The sequence below is a fragment of the Microcaecilia unicolor genome, chromosome 10 (genome assembly GCF_901765095.1).
Source record: "Microcaecilia unicolor chromosome 10, aMicUni1.1, whole genome shotgun sequence".
Taxonomy (NCBI): domain Eukaryota; kingdom Metazoa; phylum Chordata; class Amphibia; order Gymnophiona; family Siphonopidae; genus Microcaecilia; species Microcaecilia unicolor.
In genome coordinates, this window is record NC_044040.1 from 39,545,953 (window position 1) to 39,562,776 (window position 16,824).

Here is a 16,824-nt window from a genome sequence, read left to right on the forward strand (position 1 = left end):
TAGGTTTTCAATTTTTTCCTAAAACTTCAATAATTCAATTCCACTCAGACATCAACTGGAAGAGAATTCCATAAGGTTATTAGTACAACTCCAAAAATAGTGTTAAATATTAGAGAAAAGCAAATCTTACCATAGAGATGTAGAGATTGAATTAATCAGAAAATAAAGTGCCATGCCATGAATTACTTGATATAAAATACAAAAAGCTTTAAATCGAATATGTTCAGCTACGGACAACTAATGCAGAATCTTCTTACAGTTGGAAACACTGGTAAATTTCTTAAGCCTAAAAATCAATCTCACCATCGTTTTCTGCATGAGTTGGAATTTCTTAAGATATTTAGTATTAAGCACCAAATATAAGGCATTACAGTAATCTAAATGAGATAATAATAACATTTGAACCACACAAGCAAAAGTATCTTTGGTGAAGAATGCATGTATTAATCTTAGTTGTCTCAATTTCAAAAAGATTTTCTTCCATAGAAAATTCACTTGTGAATGATAAGGTAATGAAGAATCAAGTATGACTCCCAAAACTCGGGACTCTGTTTCAACCATTAAAGCATTATTCTCTACAATTTGTATAGGAATTATGTTTTCTGGTCTTTTAAACCATTTTAGTTTTATTTGGATTTAATTTCAGTGTATACAATAACACCCATTCTTGTATTCTATTTATTCCATAAGTAATTGTGTCCAATAAATCAGAAATAATGTCAGGGACTAGTACAAGTTAAAAAAAATATATATATATATATATATTGTCCGCATATTATAATTTTTCACCTATATTAAATTTAATTTGACCCAGAGATGACATAAAATAATTAAAAGAGAGCAGGGAGCCCTAAGGGAATCCACACCCCGATGACCAAAAACCAGATAATTTTTTATGGAAACTTACACTATACGTTCAATTTCATAAAAAAATTCTTGAACCCAGTTGTAAACAGAACCCCCAGCACCTATGTCTGATAGCTTAGTAAGTAAAAGAGAATGATCTACAGCATCAAATGCCACAGAAATGTAAAACTGTAATAAAATTGTTTGCCTTCCAGTACAAAGCCACTCTTTTAAATACAAAGTTAGTACCAAAAGAAGTGTCGCAGTGCTATGGGAAGTGCTAAACCCAAATTGGGATGGATGCAAGCAAGAAAATTTATCGATATATTCCTGAAACAAATTACTCACAAGAGTTTCAATTAACTTTATAAAAATTGTTATACTTGCAATTGGTCGGTAATTAGAAGGTAAAGAAAGATCACAGTTATTACTTTTAGGTATAGGTGTAAGAATAATTTTTCCCATATCAACCGGTTATGAACCTTTAGTCAACAAAAAATTGAGTTCTGTTGTTAACCATTGAATAATAAAATGAGGAACAGTAGAAAACAGAAAAACGGGGCAGTGATCTAGAATACATTGTGAAAGTGAGCATTTCTTCAGCAAGTTAGATGTAATAGTAGCAGATATGTAACAGCTTCCCAAATTTGATTGGACTTAACTCCAGAAGAAGAATTGAATGAATAAACCATTTTGTCAGTAGTGCTGGTCAATACATTGGCACAAATCTTTAGTATCTTATTATGAAAAAGTCTGCTAAGTCTTGAGCCGAAGGTACAAACACGCAAGAATCTAAAGAATTATTAGACATAGTTATTAGAGATTTCACTAATGAAAAAGTTTTACTATTGATGTCACCCTCATTTGTCAATTGGCTATAATAACTTTTTCCTGGTTTCAATAAACTTTTTTCAATATTGTTTAAAGATGGATTTCCATGCCAGCTTATCTTCTAATTTATTGGTCTTGCGCCATAGTCTTTCACGTTTTTAACAACTAAGTTTTAACATTTTTAATTCAGAATTAAACCATGGTGAATTCTTATGAGTATTTACTTTTTTAAGTTGCAGAGGAGATAGAGAGGGGCATTTTCAAAAGAAACGTCCAAGTTGCGATTTGGACGTCCTTGCAAAACGGTGAAATCCAGGGGCGGGGAAACCCGTATTTTCGAAACAAGATGGGCGTTCATCTTTCGTTTCGAAAATACCATCAGAGACATCCAAATGCTTAAACTTGGACGTCCCTAGACATGGACATTTCTGACTTTTGGCGATTTTCGAAACCAAAGACGTCCATGTCAAAAACGTCCAAATGCAAGCTATTTGGGCATGGGAGGAGCCAGCATTTGTAGTGCAGTGGTCCCCCTGGCATGCCAGGACACCAACCAGGCACCCTAGGGGGCACTGCAGTGGACTTCATAAAATGCTTCCAGGAACATAGCTCCCTTACCTTGTTGTTCGGAGCCCCCCCAAACCCTCCCCAAAACCCACTACCCACAACTGTACACCACTACCATAGCCCTTACAGGTGAAGGAAGGCACCTATATATGGGTACAGTGGGTTTTGGAGAGCTCGCTGTTTCCTCCACAAATGTAACAGGTGGGGGGGGGGGGGGTATGGGTCTGGATCCACCTGTCTGAAGTGCACTGCAGTACCCACTAAAACTGCTCCTGGGACCTGCATGCGCTGTCATGGATCTGAGTATGACATCTGAGGCTGGCATAGAGTCTGGCACAACATATTTTTAAAGATGATTTTTGAGGGTGGGAGGGGGTTAGTGACCACTGGGGGAGTAATGGGAGGTCATCCCCGGTTCTCCCTCTAATTACCGACCCATCTCCCTCCTTTCTTTTCTCTCCAAATTACTTGAGCGTGCTGTTCACTGCCGCTGCCTTGATTTTCTCTCCTCACATGCTATTCTTGACCCATTACAATCTGGTTTTCGCCCTCTCCACTCAACCGAAACTGCGCTTACTAAAGTCTCCAATGACCTATTACTGGCTAAATCCAGAGGTCAATATTCCATCCTCATTCTTCTTGATCTTTCCGCTGCTTTTGACACTGTCGATCACAGCATACTTCTCGATACCCTGTCCTCACTTGGATTCCAGGGCTCTGTCCTTTCCTGGTTCTCTTCCTACCTCTCCCTCCGCACCTTTAGTGTTCACTCTGGTGGATCCTCTTCTACTTCTATCCCTCTGCCTGTCGGCGTACCTCAGGGTTCTGTTCTTGGTCCCCTCCTCTTTTCTATCTACACTTCTTCCCTTGGTTCATTAATCTCATCCCATGGCTTTTCCTACCATCTCTATGCTGATGACTCCCAAATCTACCTTTCTACCCCTGATATCTCACCTTGCATCCAAACCAAAGTTTCAGCGTGCTTGTCTGACATTGCTGTCTGGATGTCTCAACGCCACCTGAAATTAAATATGACCAAAACCGAGCTTCTCATTTTCCCACCCAAACCCACCTCCCCGCTCCCCCCATTTTCTATTTCTGTTGATGGCTCTCTCATTCTCCCTGGCTCCTCAGCTCGAAACCTTGGGGTCATCTTTGACTCTTCTCTCTCGTTCTCTGCTCATATCCAGCAGACCGCCAAGACCTGTCGTTTCTTTCTTTACAACATCCGTAAAATCCGCCCCTTTCTTTCCGAGCACTCTACCAAAACCCTCATCCACACCCTTGTCACCTCTCGTTTAGACTACTGCAATCTGCTTCTTGCTGGCCTCCCACTTAGTCACCTCTCCCCTCTCCAGTCGGTTCAAAACTCTGCTGCCCGTCTCATCTTCCGCCAGGGTCGCTTTACTCATACTACCCCTCTCCTCAAGACCCTTCACTGGCTCCCTATCCGTTTTCGCATCCTGTTCAAACTTCTTCTACTAACCTATAAATGTATTCACTCTGCTGCTCCCCAGTATCTCTCCACACTCGTCCTTCCCTACACCCCTTCCCGTGCACTCCGCTCCATGGATAAATCCTTCTTATCTGTTCCCTTCTCCACTACTGCCAACTCCAGACTTCGCGCCTTTTGTCTCGCTGCACCCTACGCCTGGAATAAACTTCCTGAGCCCCTACGTCTTGCCCCATCCTTGGCCACCTTTAAATCTAGACTGAAAGTCCACCTCTTTAACATTGCTTTTGACTCGTAACCACTTGTAACCACTCGCCTCCACCTACCCTCCTCTCTTCCTTCCCGTTCACATTAATTGATTTGATTTGCTTACTTTATTTATTTTTTGTCTATTAGATTGTAAGCTCTTTGAGCAGGGACTGTCTTTCTTCTATGTTTGTGCAGCGCTGCGTATGCCTTGTAGCGCTATAGAAATGCTAAATAGTAGTAGTAGTAGTTCTCTTCGGTGGTCATCTGGTCATTTCGGGCACCTTTTTGTGCCTTGTTCGTAATAAAAACACGTCCGGGTGAAAACGTCCAAGTGTTCGTCAGGGACGTCCTTGTTTTTTTCGATTATGGGTCAAAGACGTCCAAGTGTTAGGCACGCCCATGTCCCACCTTTGCTACGCCTCCTACACGCCCTCTTGAACTTTGGATGTCCTTGCGACGGACTACAGTTGGAGACGTCCACAATCGGGTTTCAATTATACAGATTTGGACGTCTCTGGGAGAAGGACGTCCATCTTCCGATTTATGTTGAAAGATGGACATCTTTCTCTTTCGAAAATGAGCCTGATATTATCCAAAACAAATAAAGTTGCCAAATCCCAACAAGATTTCAAGAGTTGTTAAGATTGGGAGTATCAAGACACAGTTGCATTTCAGACCAATAACTATTACTATCAACTTTCCCTCTGGTCAAAATGGTTTTAGTATTCGAGTATTTAAATGGTTTCTTGAGACATAAATTGAAAAACAACAGACCAGATGTTAAAATCTATCAAAACAGTTGAACTACTAATTACACACTTAAGGACATGTCCCTTTTCATGTGACCACTATTCATCAAATTGAGGTTACAGGATTGTAAAAATTCTTTAAAATTAACAACATTAGGATCACAAAAGTCCTCTAAATGAAGATTCAAATCACCCAAAATAATCTTTCAAATTTACAGGAAGCTTGTGTAAATACATCCAATAAGTCCTGCTCTGATTTTCACCAAGGGGCTGGTGTTCGATAAATTGTCAGAATTTCAACAAAAGTAGAATATTTTCTAGTGGTATAATTGTACAGTCATCTTGAAAACTACATAGCATAAATTCTAAACTGGGAGAGCTCATAGAAGATTCAATAGAAAGCTTAAAAAACGTATAAATTATAGCTAGACCTCCACCTCTTTTGCTCCTTCTAGTGGAATAAAGCATATCACAACCTGGTAAACAGAGGTGAGATTTAATTGAGGTATCATCCTCTAACATCCAAGTTTCAGTAATAAACATAAAACCTAAATCTGATGTAGAAAGAAGATCCTGAAATATTAAAAGCTTGTTATTAAGAGGACTAGCGTTGACATAAAATGCTGGGACTGGAGTTAAAGAACAAAAATAAGGTTGAGTTGGATGTATCAATAAAGGTGTTACATTTTTATATGTACTTTATGTAGATTTAGTTTCAGAACATGAATCAGACAAGGTTCTTCTTCCTATAATATTACTACGAGGACAAAAATCCAGGTAGTCAATTAGTTGCCTTTTAGAGATATAGGAAGATGTTTTAACTTTCAACCTAGGCGTTGAAGATATCCAGCCCTGCCTCTGTTTGTTCCTGTTGCCTCTAGCCTTGCCTCAACCTTTCTGCCTTGTCCCCAGGCTTGCCTCAGCCTGTTCCTGCCTTGTCTCCAGCCTTGCCTCATCCTATTCCTGCCTTGTCTCCAGCCATGCCTCTGTTTGTTCCTGTTGCCTCAGCCTGTTCCTGCCTTGTCTGCAGTCCTGCCTCTGTTTGTTCCTGTTGCCTCCAGCCTTGCTTCAGCCTATTCCTGCCTTGTCTCCAGTCCTGCCTCTGTTTCTTCCCATTGCCTTCAGCCTGTCCCTGCCTTGTCCCCAGCCCTGCTTTTGTTTGTTCCTGTTGGCTCCAAACTTGCCTCAGCTTGCTCTTGCATTGTGTCCAGTCCTACTCCAGCCTTCCTTCAAGCTCCAAGCTCATCTTGAAGCTCCAGCCCTGCCTCCAAGCTCCAGTCCTGCCTTCCCATTCATGCCCTGCCTTCCAGTTCCATCTTTCTGTACTGTACCCTGTCCTGTGCCTTGCCTGGGTGACTTGTCTGCTGCCATTCAGGGCCCAGCTAACCTTCGGGTTGACCGTGTTACTCCAGCTCGTCTGCAGCTAAGGGGCTCACCTTTCCTGAACTGTGACAGACACTATTCATGCCAGCGTTCTTAGCATGATGACAATTGTTGAAGACAAGGAATTCTTGCTGGCTCAACATGAAAAGGGAAGAAGAGGATCAACGGCATATATCGATGCACCATTAGCCGCAAAAGAGAAGCTGAGCACAAGAGCAGACTCTTGCAAGATGTCGTAAAATGAAAGATTTGCAAAGAAGAGAAACTGAAACAGCAGTATTTTATCATCCAGTAGTACCTCCGATGATGAGGATGCAGGTAGTCCAGTGGTCTCATGACAAAAGAGAGTCACAACATCAGTTTTTATTGCAAATTATTGAGTAGCACTGGCAGGTTTATCCAGATAGCAAGAAGCTGACATCAGTAGGACTACACCAACTTTTGTTATTTTTCTACAGCATTGCTGTATTATAGACTTGTATGTGGCAAAATGTTTGTTTGAATATGTTGAATAATTGATATAGAATTGATTCATGAAACAAATATGTGTTTCTGCATTTTTGTTAATAAATTTGTTATTTTCATCAGCTTTGAGATGATTCAGCTAACTCTAGACATTCAAATAAAAGGTTCAAACATTTTGGCAAATATTTTTAGCTAAGGTGGAACAATTCTAGGGGGTAAGAGCTTTGAAACTCAGCATACTTATTTTTTTCTATTCTTTACGCTCCACTCTAAGGAGAAGGCCAATGAGCTAAAGAGTGGGGAAGTGCAGAAAATACACATTCAGGTCAACCTATGATATTTTCAATACGGCATCCAGGGTCTTAACCGTGGAGATTAGAATCCACGGACTTGTGTGGCTATGGACCTTTAATCTCCAGCTGGATATACAGGAGAAACGGGGAGGATGTTCTGTGCAGGGGCAATGATCTTTTTGGTGACAAAATGCAGAAGGCTGTGGATCTAAAGAAACACTTGGATACATTCAAATCAGTATTCTGGCATACTCGCAGCTCAGTCTCCTCAGCCAGGATATATTTTGGCAGATGGCAGTGGAGATCCTACTACTCTCAAAGGTGTAGATATCATCCCCCTCTTCTGCTCCCCCCAGATGACTCAGGGACTTTGCTTTTGCCTGAGATACCAGAGGACCAAGAAACCTCAGTCAAAATGGTGCAAGCTTTTGACTAGCTCTAAGAGAGATAAGGTAAATAAAGATGAGGAAACTATGCAGGCAGCACCAAGCAGTCCAATAAGAAGGCAGAAAACATGTCTTAAATGTGGTAGAGCTTTATTCCAACAACTTCAAAATAGCACAAAGCCCAATGTGATTCATGTTTTGCCCTATCAGTGCGCTGCATCAGGGGCCAAAGTGGTCTGGTCAATCATATAACACTTATTCTTAAAAAGAACATAAGTAACTAGTAACACTCCTAAAGGGAAGTCCCCAGGGGACGATAGCTATCCTGGTGAATCTTGTCCAGCTCTTGGATGGGAGGTTTTCTCCTCTTTGTTAAACTTTTAATTGGGTCTTTGGAGGAGAAGCAGCTCCCAAAAAACATGTATCAAGCCAGCATTGTAGTTTTAGCCAAACTGGTTCCACTGATTCTATCCAAAGACCCTGTGCAAGCTCAGTTTCCCCTACAGCCCTTCCATCTTACAGGCCAATACGGTTGAACCCAGTCTACCAAGAGAGAAGAGATTTTACCTCAAGTCAAAAAGAAGATGAGGGAATTGTGTCCGATCCTAGACCTGAGAGCCCTGAACAAATCTCTGGTCAAGCAAAAGTTCAGTCTGGTTTCCGTGGGCACCCTGCTTCCCATGAATCAAAAAAGGAGATTATACTCTTTGGACTTGAAGGATACTTATACCCACATGCAAATACATCCAAGTCACAATACTGAGGTTTCAAATAGGGAAACACCACTACCAGTATCACCTACCTCTGTTTGGCCTTACATCAGCACCCAGGGTGTTCACAAAGTACTTAGCAGTCATCACTTAAACTCTACTCAAGCTGGAGAGGGGCACAGTTTGCTGGTCAAGAGCACATTGGAGAAAGGGGCAAAAGAATCAATGCACTTGACCATTTGGGTGCTGGAGCTAATAGGGTTCATAAATTATCCAAAATCTCAGCTCAGCCCATCCCAAAAGTTGAAGTTTATAAGAGCCCTGCTAGACACGATTAGGCTTGCATATTTCTTCCGCTGCCGTGGATAGAATTTCTGACTTCTATAGTTGCAGAAGTGCACCCAAGTCAGCAGGTGTTGGCTCTGCAGATGTTGAAAATCTTAGGCCAGATGGCTTCCACTGTTCATACAACTCCCATGGCACGCCTCAATTTGAGGCAAGCCCAGTGGGTCCTATCTTCCCGGTGGTCATAGGCCAAGAGGAACTTGCAGGATATAATACCTGTCATATCTCTTCTCAGGGAGCCCCTGTCATAGTGGTTAGTTCATGGATGATTAGCTCATACCAGTCTGGCCAGGGGTATCAGAAGATGTTGTGGACAGATGCATTCAACCTGAGCTAGCAGGGGAGATCACATAGATGGGCTCTACACCAAAGGTCTGTGATCTGCTCAGGAGAAGCTTCATCAGATAAATTTCCTAGAGCTAAAAATGATCTGAAATATACTAAAGGCTTTTTAAGCATTTCCCCACTTCTATCCAGCATTGCCCCTCCTCTCCTTCCCATATTCACCCTGAATTTTCCCCCTCTCCTCCCCACTTCCATCCAGCATTTGCCCTCTCTGTCTTCTCCACACATCCATTCAGCATTTGCCCTCTCTCCTCCACACATTCATCCAGTATTTGCCCTCTCTCTCCTCCACACATCCATCCAGCATATGCCCTCTCTCTCTCTCCTTCTCACATCCATCCAGCATTTGCCCCCTCTCTCTCCCTCTCTCCTCCACACATCCATCCAGCATTTGCCGGATCTCTGTCTCCCTCCTCCACACATTCATCCAGCATTTGCCCTCTCTCTTTCTCTTCCCTCCACACATCTATCCAGAATTTGCCCTCTCTCTTTCCCCTTCACACATCCGTCCAGCAATTGCCCTCTCTCCCTCTCCTCCACACATCCGTCCAGCATTTGCCCTCTTCCTTCTCTCACCTCCACACTTCTGTCCAGCATTTGTCCTCCCTCTCTCTCCGCCACATATTCATCCAGCATTTGCCCTCTCTCTCCTTCACACATCCATCCAGTATTTACTCTCTCTCTCTCCCACCAATTCCCAACCAGAATTTTCCTCTCTTTCTTCTCCCAACTTCCATCCAGCATTTCTTCCCCTGCCCACTCTCTCCCTATTCGGCATTTCTCCCCTTGCCCCCCTATCTCCCCATTCAGTATTTCTCCCATCAATACATCCATCCAGCATTTGCCCCCTCTCTCTCCTCCCCACTCCCAACCAGCATTGCCCTCTCTCTCTTCTCCCCACTTCTATCCAGCATTTCTCCCCTTTTTCCCTTTCTCCTCATGCCCCCTCTCTACCCATCCACATTTCTCCCCTTGCCTCATTTCTTCCCTTGCTCTCTCTTTCTCCATCTGGCATTTCTCCCTTTTCCCCCTTCTCTCCCCATTTGGCATTTCTCCCCTTGCCCCTTCTCTCCCCTTCTGGTATATCTCCACTAGCTCCCTCTCTCCCCTTCTGGTATATCTCCACTAGCTCCCTCTCTCCCCATCTGGCATATCTCCACTTGTCCCCTCTCTCCCCATCTGGCATATCTCCACTTGTCCCCTCTCTCCCCATCTGGCATATATCAACTTGCCCCCTCTCCCTATCCAGCATATCTCCCCTTGCCCCTCTCCCCATCCAGTATTTCTTTCCTTCCCCCTGTTCCCCCATCTAGCATCTTCCCTTGCCTTCTATCTCCCCATCCAGCATTTCTCCCATTGTCTCCTCTTTCCCATCCAGCATCTCTCCTACAGCTGCTGCTGCTTCTCCCAATGAGCAACAATGACAGGCAAATCAAGAGTAAAAGGCATGGGGCTGCAGTTCTCAGACATGCACTATCAGCTCTTCCGATCCCCTGCCCCTCTGATGTCAACTTCCTGTTCGGGGCAGGGGATTGGCCGAGCCAACTGCGCATATCCTAGCACTGCAGCCCCATGCCTGCTACTTCTTGTTTTGCCCTCTGCTGCTGCTCATTGGGAAAAGCAGCTGTGGCCATGGGAGAGAGGTGGGGGATGAGCGGGGAAGGGAAAAAAAGATGCTGGTACACTGTACCAGCGCAAACCAGCACATAAAAAGCCCTGATAAGAAGTAAACCAAGACTGTCCACATTAATCAGAAAAATCGTGTAGTTGTCAATCTCACTTCCAAATCCACTGCTGCAGAGCGCCCCTGATTGGAGTGCACTTTCTGCCAGGAACCCAAGCCATGCTGCTTACAGGGAGACTTCTGTGGAGACACATGCATTGGCAAATCCGAGCAGCCCAAGTCCGCTAATGCACTCCAGGCTTCCGTTACAGTATGTACCTTCTGAGACTGGTCCCCTACCATTATCCATAGGCCAAAAGGATGTAGCCAGTGGTATCGCAGACCTGCTTTCTTCAGGTATTAGTTACTTCGTGCAGCTCCCTCCAGTAAAGTGCTATTAGCTAAATCTTTGAAACACAGAAATCAAACAGTTGAACCATTTCACTTCTCCCAAAGCTCAAACTTTCCGCCACACTGCTTCTTTTACCCCATAGTCATGGAAGCAGGCTATTATATCACGCTGAGCTGATTCTCACCAAGGCCCCAGGTTCCTATTTGCACTGTCTAATGTAATAGTGCAAGCAGCTGATTCTGCTCCTACTCCATCGTTCTCCCTTAAAAGTGACTCACAAATATCTTTACTTGCTGACAATTCCAGTATTTATCCATCTCAGGTATACCTTTAAAATATAAATTGCTGCATCTGGAGCGGTTCTCCAGCTCCTCCAAAGCTGATGATATGTCCTGCCTCATTTTACACTCTTGTTGTAGATCTGTTTCCAGCATATGCAGCGCCTGATCCCATACTATCGAGCCTTTCCTCCTCCTACTTGATCTGGTGTCCAATCTCCCACATTTCCAATGGCAACTCTGCTATCACATTTTAATGTCCATGCGGACCGCCACTATCTCAGCCTTTAAATCTTGAAACCACTTGGCCACTTCCCTCTTGGAGTCCTCACTGTCAGTTTCAACACTCTCCTCATACTCCACAGGTGCCATTTTGCGCTGGTTCACTGCTCCCTCCTGCAGAGCTTCCTGGGACTTCTCTCCACAATTGGCTTCATATTTAAATTTCTCCAACTTTTTGCGCATTGACATGATTCTTCAGCACCTGGAGCAAGTAAGTGGGGGTTTTCTGACACCCGGGGGAATGGGTAATATCAAGTTTAATTAAAGTCTCCAGCAGAGCTAAGCAACTAGATGTCCATTACCAAGCAGTGATGTCACTTCCTCCTTTAAAACATTTCTGTATTGCCTTTGAATAGGTTATATAAGTGGTTACTTCCTGTAAACAGAGTATAATACCCGGACAAAGGTTATTGTGTGCCAGTGTTTTCCAGCCATGTACTGAAGACACACTTAACCAATTAGGTTTTCAGGGTTACTGCAATAAGTATGATCAAGGTAGATTTGCATGCACACTGCCTTCAAGGTATGCAAATTTCTCTGATGTATGTTCATTGTGGCAATCCTGAAAACCTGACTGGCTAGGTATGCTTCCAGAACAGGGTTGGGAAGTACTACTCTTTGCAAATTCATCTTTAAATTCATTAAAGAAATGTAAGGACTCGGGCCCTGATGTACTACATTTCCAAATCAGAGTCAGCAGAACAAGGTAAGCATGATAGTGGGGTGATGACATTTGGAGAGGCCTACATTTACTTTGCTTACAGTGGTGCCAGGCCCATGCTCCAGTACTGCACATCCTGTCCCTTTTGACAGGAAGTCATGTGGCAGTGCTGAAATGTGGGCCTATGGAAGAAGGAAGGTATAGCAGCAGTGGCAGCCACAGGCCCAACAGTGGGGATGCTGGCTGATAGTTGCAGTGGGTGCCGGCAACAGTATCTCTCTTCCTGTACAAAATTATTTTATGAAAAGGTTTTTTCCACAAAAAAATGCATATGCTTCAGTTGACCATTCCTTTTGTGAAATAACATCACATATTTTCCCTTTACATAAACTGAACTTTTGCATGCAGTCTGCTATATGCAGATGTTTACTAAAATTCTGCATTAATGCGCTGCTGTGATGCAATATGCAGAATTGAATATGTGGACTGGTTTCTGAAGGGAAAAAAAATAACTACACCTTAGTGACATTAATCTTCTTTCAAACATTTGCTATGGAGCCAGGGGCGTAGCTACGGGGGGCCACAGGGGCCTGGGCCCCCACAAATTTCATCTGGGCCCCTGGTTTGGCTGGCGGAGGTCCCCAATCCCCGCCAGCTGAAGCCTTCTTCAGTGCCGGTCTCCGATGCAGCCACGTTTGCTGCCTGCCCCCTGCTCTTCTTTCTTCTTGCTCCTCCTGTGCACACTGGTATTTGCTTGTGAGGGGAAGTGGCAAGGAGGCAAGGCGGAGGGGGGGGGGGGCGGCGGGGCGGCATTCAAAATGTGCCCCCCAACCTCGGACTCTGGCCTCCTCCCACCATGAGGTCTGGCTACCGCCCCTGTGTGGAGCTCATCTGTATCCATAGTAATCTTTGACAAAAACAGTCCATTAACCTACAAGAAATCCTGCAGGTTATACTTGAACATCGTTGGCTGTGAGACTGCAATTCTTTAACTAATTTAATAGCACAAGAAGTACTGTAAAGAAAACCTTTCATTTTATATTATTTTTCTTCTTTCAGCTTTACAATTTGTCATAAGACAGAAGTTATAAAAAATACTCTAAACCCAGTGTGGCAAGCATTTAAGATCCCAGTCCGAGCACTGTGTAATGGAGATTTTGAAAGGTAATTAATTTGTTAAATTTTTTATGCAGAGTTAATATTTCTCAGCCATTAAATTCTTAGTGTACTAAACTTGAAACAATCATTATAATGGATGTCCTTACCTTTACGTCCAAAAGCATAGCATACTAAACAAGTCTTTATACTGATATTTTAATGTCTTCAAGGAAATTTTAATTATTTCTGAAAGAACACCACCTGATATATTTATGTAATATCTACTCAGGCCACTGAAATTTAACAGAAGAAAGTTTAACAATCTAATTAGCCTCACTTCAATCCCTAATGCATTTCCTTGGAAAACATTATAAATTTGTACCTCTCCTACCCAAAATCACTCACCAACTTTGAAAAGTGTAAAATCTGGTGTCCTTTTCCCCCTTGATCATAACTACCCCCCTCCTACTTCCCTTCAGTCTCTGGTTGGACCCCTGGGAACTTTGAGGGAGCCTTCGTCCACTCCTTTGGGGAACCCAGCATCCAAACGGTCTCACTTGAGCCCTTTATCAGAGAGGGGGGTCAGTGAATCGCATTTCACCAGCAACTTCCCTGACAGCTCCATCTGGGGAGTCCTTGCATCCCTCACGCTTAGATGACTTGGAAGAAGGGGAGCTTCTTCAAGAGGAGCCTGATGACCTCACAGCTGTGCACATTTTTCAGAGAGAGGAATTGTTCTTTCTTATCTGAGGGGCATTAGAAGCACTCAATAATGCTGACCCAGAGGCGCAGGGTGCTGCTTCAGTTAACCCGAAGATGGCAAGCATGAGGAAACCCTGTAGAGCATTTCTGCTGCATGAGGCCATGCAAGAGCTGATTATCTCTCAGTGGCTGATCTCAATGCTAGTCTGAAGGTGACAAAGGCTATGTCACACCTTTATCTGATAGTTCTGGACCGGGTGGCTGAGTTTTTTTCTTCCTAAGAAAACCACTCTCCCAGTGGAGGGTGAGGTGGCGTTGAAAGATATGTAGGATAGGCACCTGGAGGCTTCATTGAAGCGTGCCTTTGAGGTGTCCACTCTAGCCTTACAGGCTTCTATTTGTAGCTCTTATGTGGCCCAGGCGTGTCTTAGTTGGTTTCATCAGGTGCTGGAGCAGGATGGTGAAACTTCCTCTTCTTTGGTCATATCTGCTCCTTAATTGGAGTCGGGCCTGACATATTTGATTTAGACCAGGCCTTGGTTAAAGAAATGGCCTTGGCAGTTACATCCCAGTGTCTTTTGTGGCCGTGGCATTGGGCTGCTGACATGAATTCCAAACAAGTCTTACTAAGTTGCCTTTTCAAGGCAAACTACTTTTTGGGGAGGATCTAGAGAAGCTGGTTAAGGATTTGGGTGATTCTAAATCTCAGCACCTCCCAGAGGGTAATCCGAAGCCTAGTTCTCGGTCAGGAGGTTTGAGGCCTAGGCTTCGTGAGGCGAAACGATATCACCTTCGGCATGCGAACACAGGGTTCCAGCGTTCTCGCTTCAGTAGAAATCTTCTTTTTGAGGTGACAAAAGAACTGCGGGCACCATGGCCCGTCAAGGGGCCACAGGACACTCCTCCCAATGATGGGGCGCTGGCCCTCTTGTCGCCATTTCAGGTAGGGGGTCGCTTGACTCTCTCTCTTATGAGGAGTGGGCCAGAATAATCATGGATCAGTGGGTCTTGGATATTATCCGAGATGGTTACTGTCTAGAATTTTCCTCTCCCGTCGCAGATTATTTCTTGGAGTCTCGATGCGGCTGGCAGTACTGGCTACTTTGCAGTCTCTGCTAGTACTTGGAGCCATAGTGCTGGTTCCATGTACTTCATGGTGCCCCTAAAAGGGGCTTCCTATTGCCACATTCTGGACCTCAGGACAGTCAATCAGTCCCCAAACGTCAGACATTTCTGCATGGAAACTCATCGGTTGGTGGTAGCAGCGGTGCGGCCTGGGGAGTTCCTGACGGCATTGGACCTCAAGGATGCATATTTGCATATTCCCATTTGGCCTCATCAGCAGTATCTTCATTTTGCCATCCTCGGTCGTCGTTTCCAATTTTGGGCTTTACTTTTTAGTCTGGCTACGGCCCCCCAGACCTTTTCCAAGGTTACGGTGGTCGTGGCTGCCAATCTCAGGAAGGAGGGAATCCAGGTACATCCCTATCTGGATGACTGGTTGATTTTGTGTGGCCTTGGCTAAGGAGAGTCATCAGGTCACTGGGCGAGTGTTGTCTCTGTTGCAGTCCCTCAGTTGGATGATCAGCCTTCAGAAGAGTCATCTGGTTCCGTCCCAGTTGCTAGAGTATCTGGGAGTGCGATTCGACACAGCGCAGGGCAGAATCTTTTTACCAGATCCAAGCTGGGACTCACTTCAGGGGCAGGTCCGTCTCCTGTTGAAGATTATGTTCAATTCCTGGGATCCATGGCAGCTACTCTGAATGTGATTCCGTGGGCAAGGGCACACATGCACCCTCTACAGTACTCGTTGCTGAGCAGGTGGTCTCCTGTATCTTAGAATTACCAGCGCAGGCTACTGTGGTTGCCTCAGGTGAGGCACAGCATGTGCTGGTGACTGCTGCATGCCACCTTGAGGAGGGGGATGCCTCTGGTGTCCCCTTTGTGGGTGGTAGTGGTTACGGATGCCAGTATGATCTGTTGGGGGGCTTACTGTCTACATTGGTATGTGCAGAGGCAGTGGATGGAGCAGGAAGCCAGCTGGCCGATGAATCGACTGAAGCTGCAAGCAGTGAACAACGCCCTTTGGAGTTTTCAGGACCTCTTGGAGGGCAAAGTAATTTGATTTCTCTCGGACATATATCAATCGGCAGGGTGGTACGCACAGTGTGGCATTGGCTGCAGAGGTCTGGAATCTACTGGACTGGGTGGAAGTCCATTCTCTTTGTCTGTCGGTGGCACACATAGCAGGACTGCTGAATGTACAAGCAGATTTTCTCAACCGCAATATCTTGGATTGCGCAGAATGGGAGCTCTTGGCAGCAGCGTTTCTTCTGATTCAGCAGCAGTAGGGGACACCAGAGATCAACCTTATTTTGATGCATCTCAACACCAAGGTGCCCCGGTTTTTCAGTAGACAAAGGTATGTCGGCTCCGAAGGATTGGACGCTCTTCTACAGCCCTGGCCAGAAGTGGAACTTCTGTACATTTTTCCACTGTGGCCCCTCATAGGGCTAGTCTTCAACAGGATCAGATGGCACAAGGGAACAGTCATCCTTATAGCTCCGGATTGGCCACGATTTCCTTGGTATGCAGACTTGGTCCGACTTCTAGTCGATGTTCCTCGTCGCCTTCCTTCTGATCCTGACCTGTTACATCAGGATCCGGTTCTGTTGTAGGATCCCTCCTGCTTTGGTCTTTCAGCCTGGCTCTCGAGCAGTTGAACTTGAAGAAGAAAAGGTATTCTGACGCGGTAATAGCTACGTTCTTCGCACCAGGAAACGTTCTACTACGACAGCGTCTAAAGTGTGGCGCACCTTTGAGTCATGGTGTGTAGATAGCATTTGGCCCCCTCTATGAGCGATGATGGTACCTCAGCAGAAGGTGTTGGCTTATAATTCTCTTTGGGTTCAGGTAGCAGTGCTGCCCATTTCCAAGGGCGCATCTCTGTTCGTCTCTGGCAGCACATTCTGATGTGGTTAGGTTTTTGCAGGGCACCCTTCATTTGCGTCCTCTGCTTCATCATCCTTGTCCTACCTGGAACTTGAATTTGGTGTTTAAGGCTCTGTTCAAAGTTCTGTGGAAGGCTTCTGATGAAGATTTGACTTTGAAGGCGGTATTTTTGGTGGTTATGGCTTCGTCATGCAGGATCTCTGAGCTTCAGGCC

The 16,824-nt window shown here is 44.7% G+C and overlaps 1 protein-coding gene across 1 annotated transcript in view; it reads left to right on the plus strand.

Annotated features, from left to right (window-relative positions):
- Window positions 1–16,824, plus strand: part of CPNE8 (copine 8) — a 334,982-nt gene that overhangs the window by 162,423 nt on the left and 155,735 nt on the right. The window contains exon 9 of the mRNA XM_030216303.1: window positions 12,918–13,022. Coding sequence (XP_030072163.1) covers window positions 12,918–13,022 — 105 coding nt within the window. The remainder of the gene's footprint in view (window positions 1–12,917; window positions 13,023–16,824) is intronic.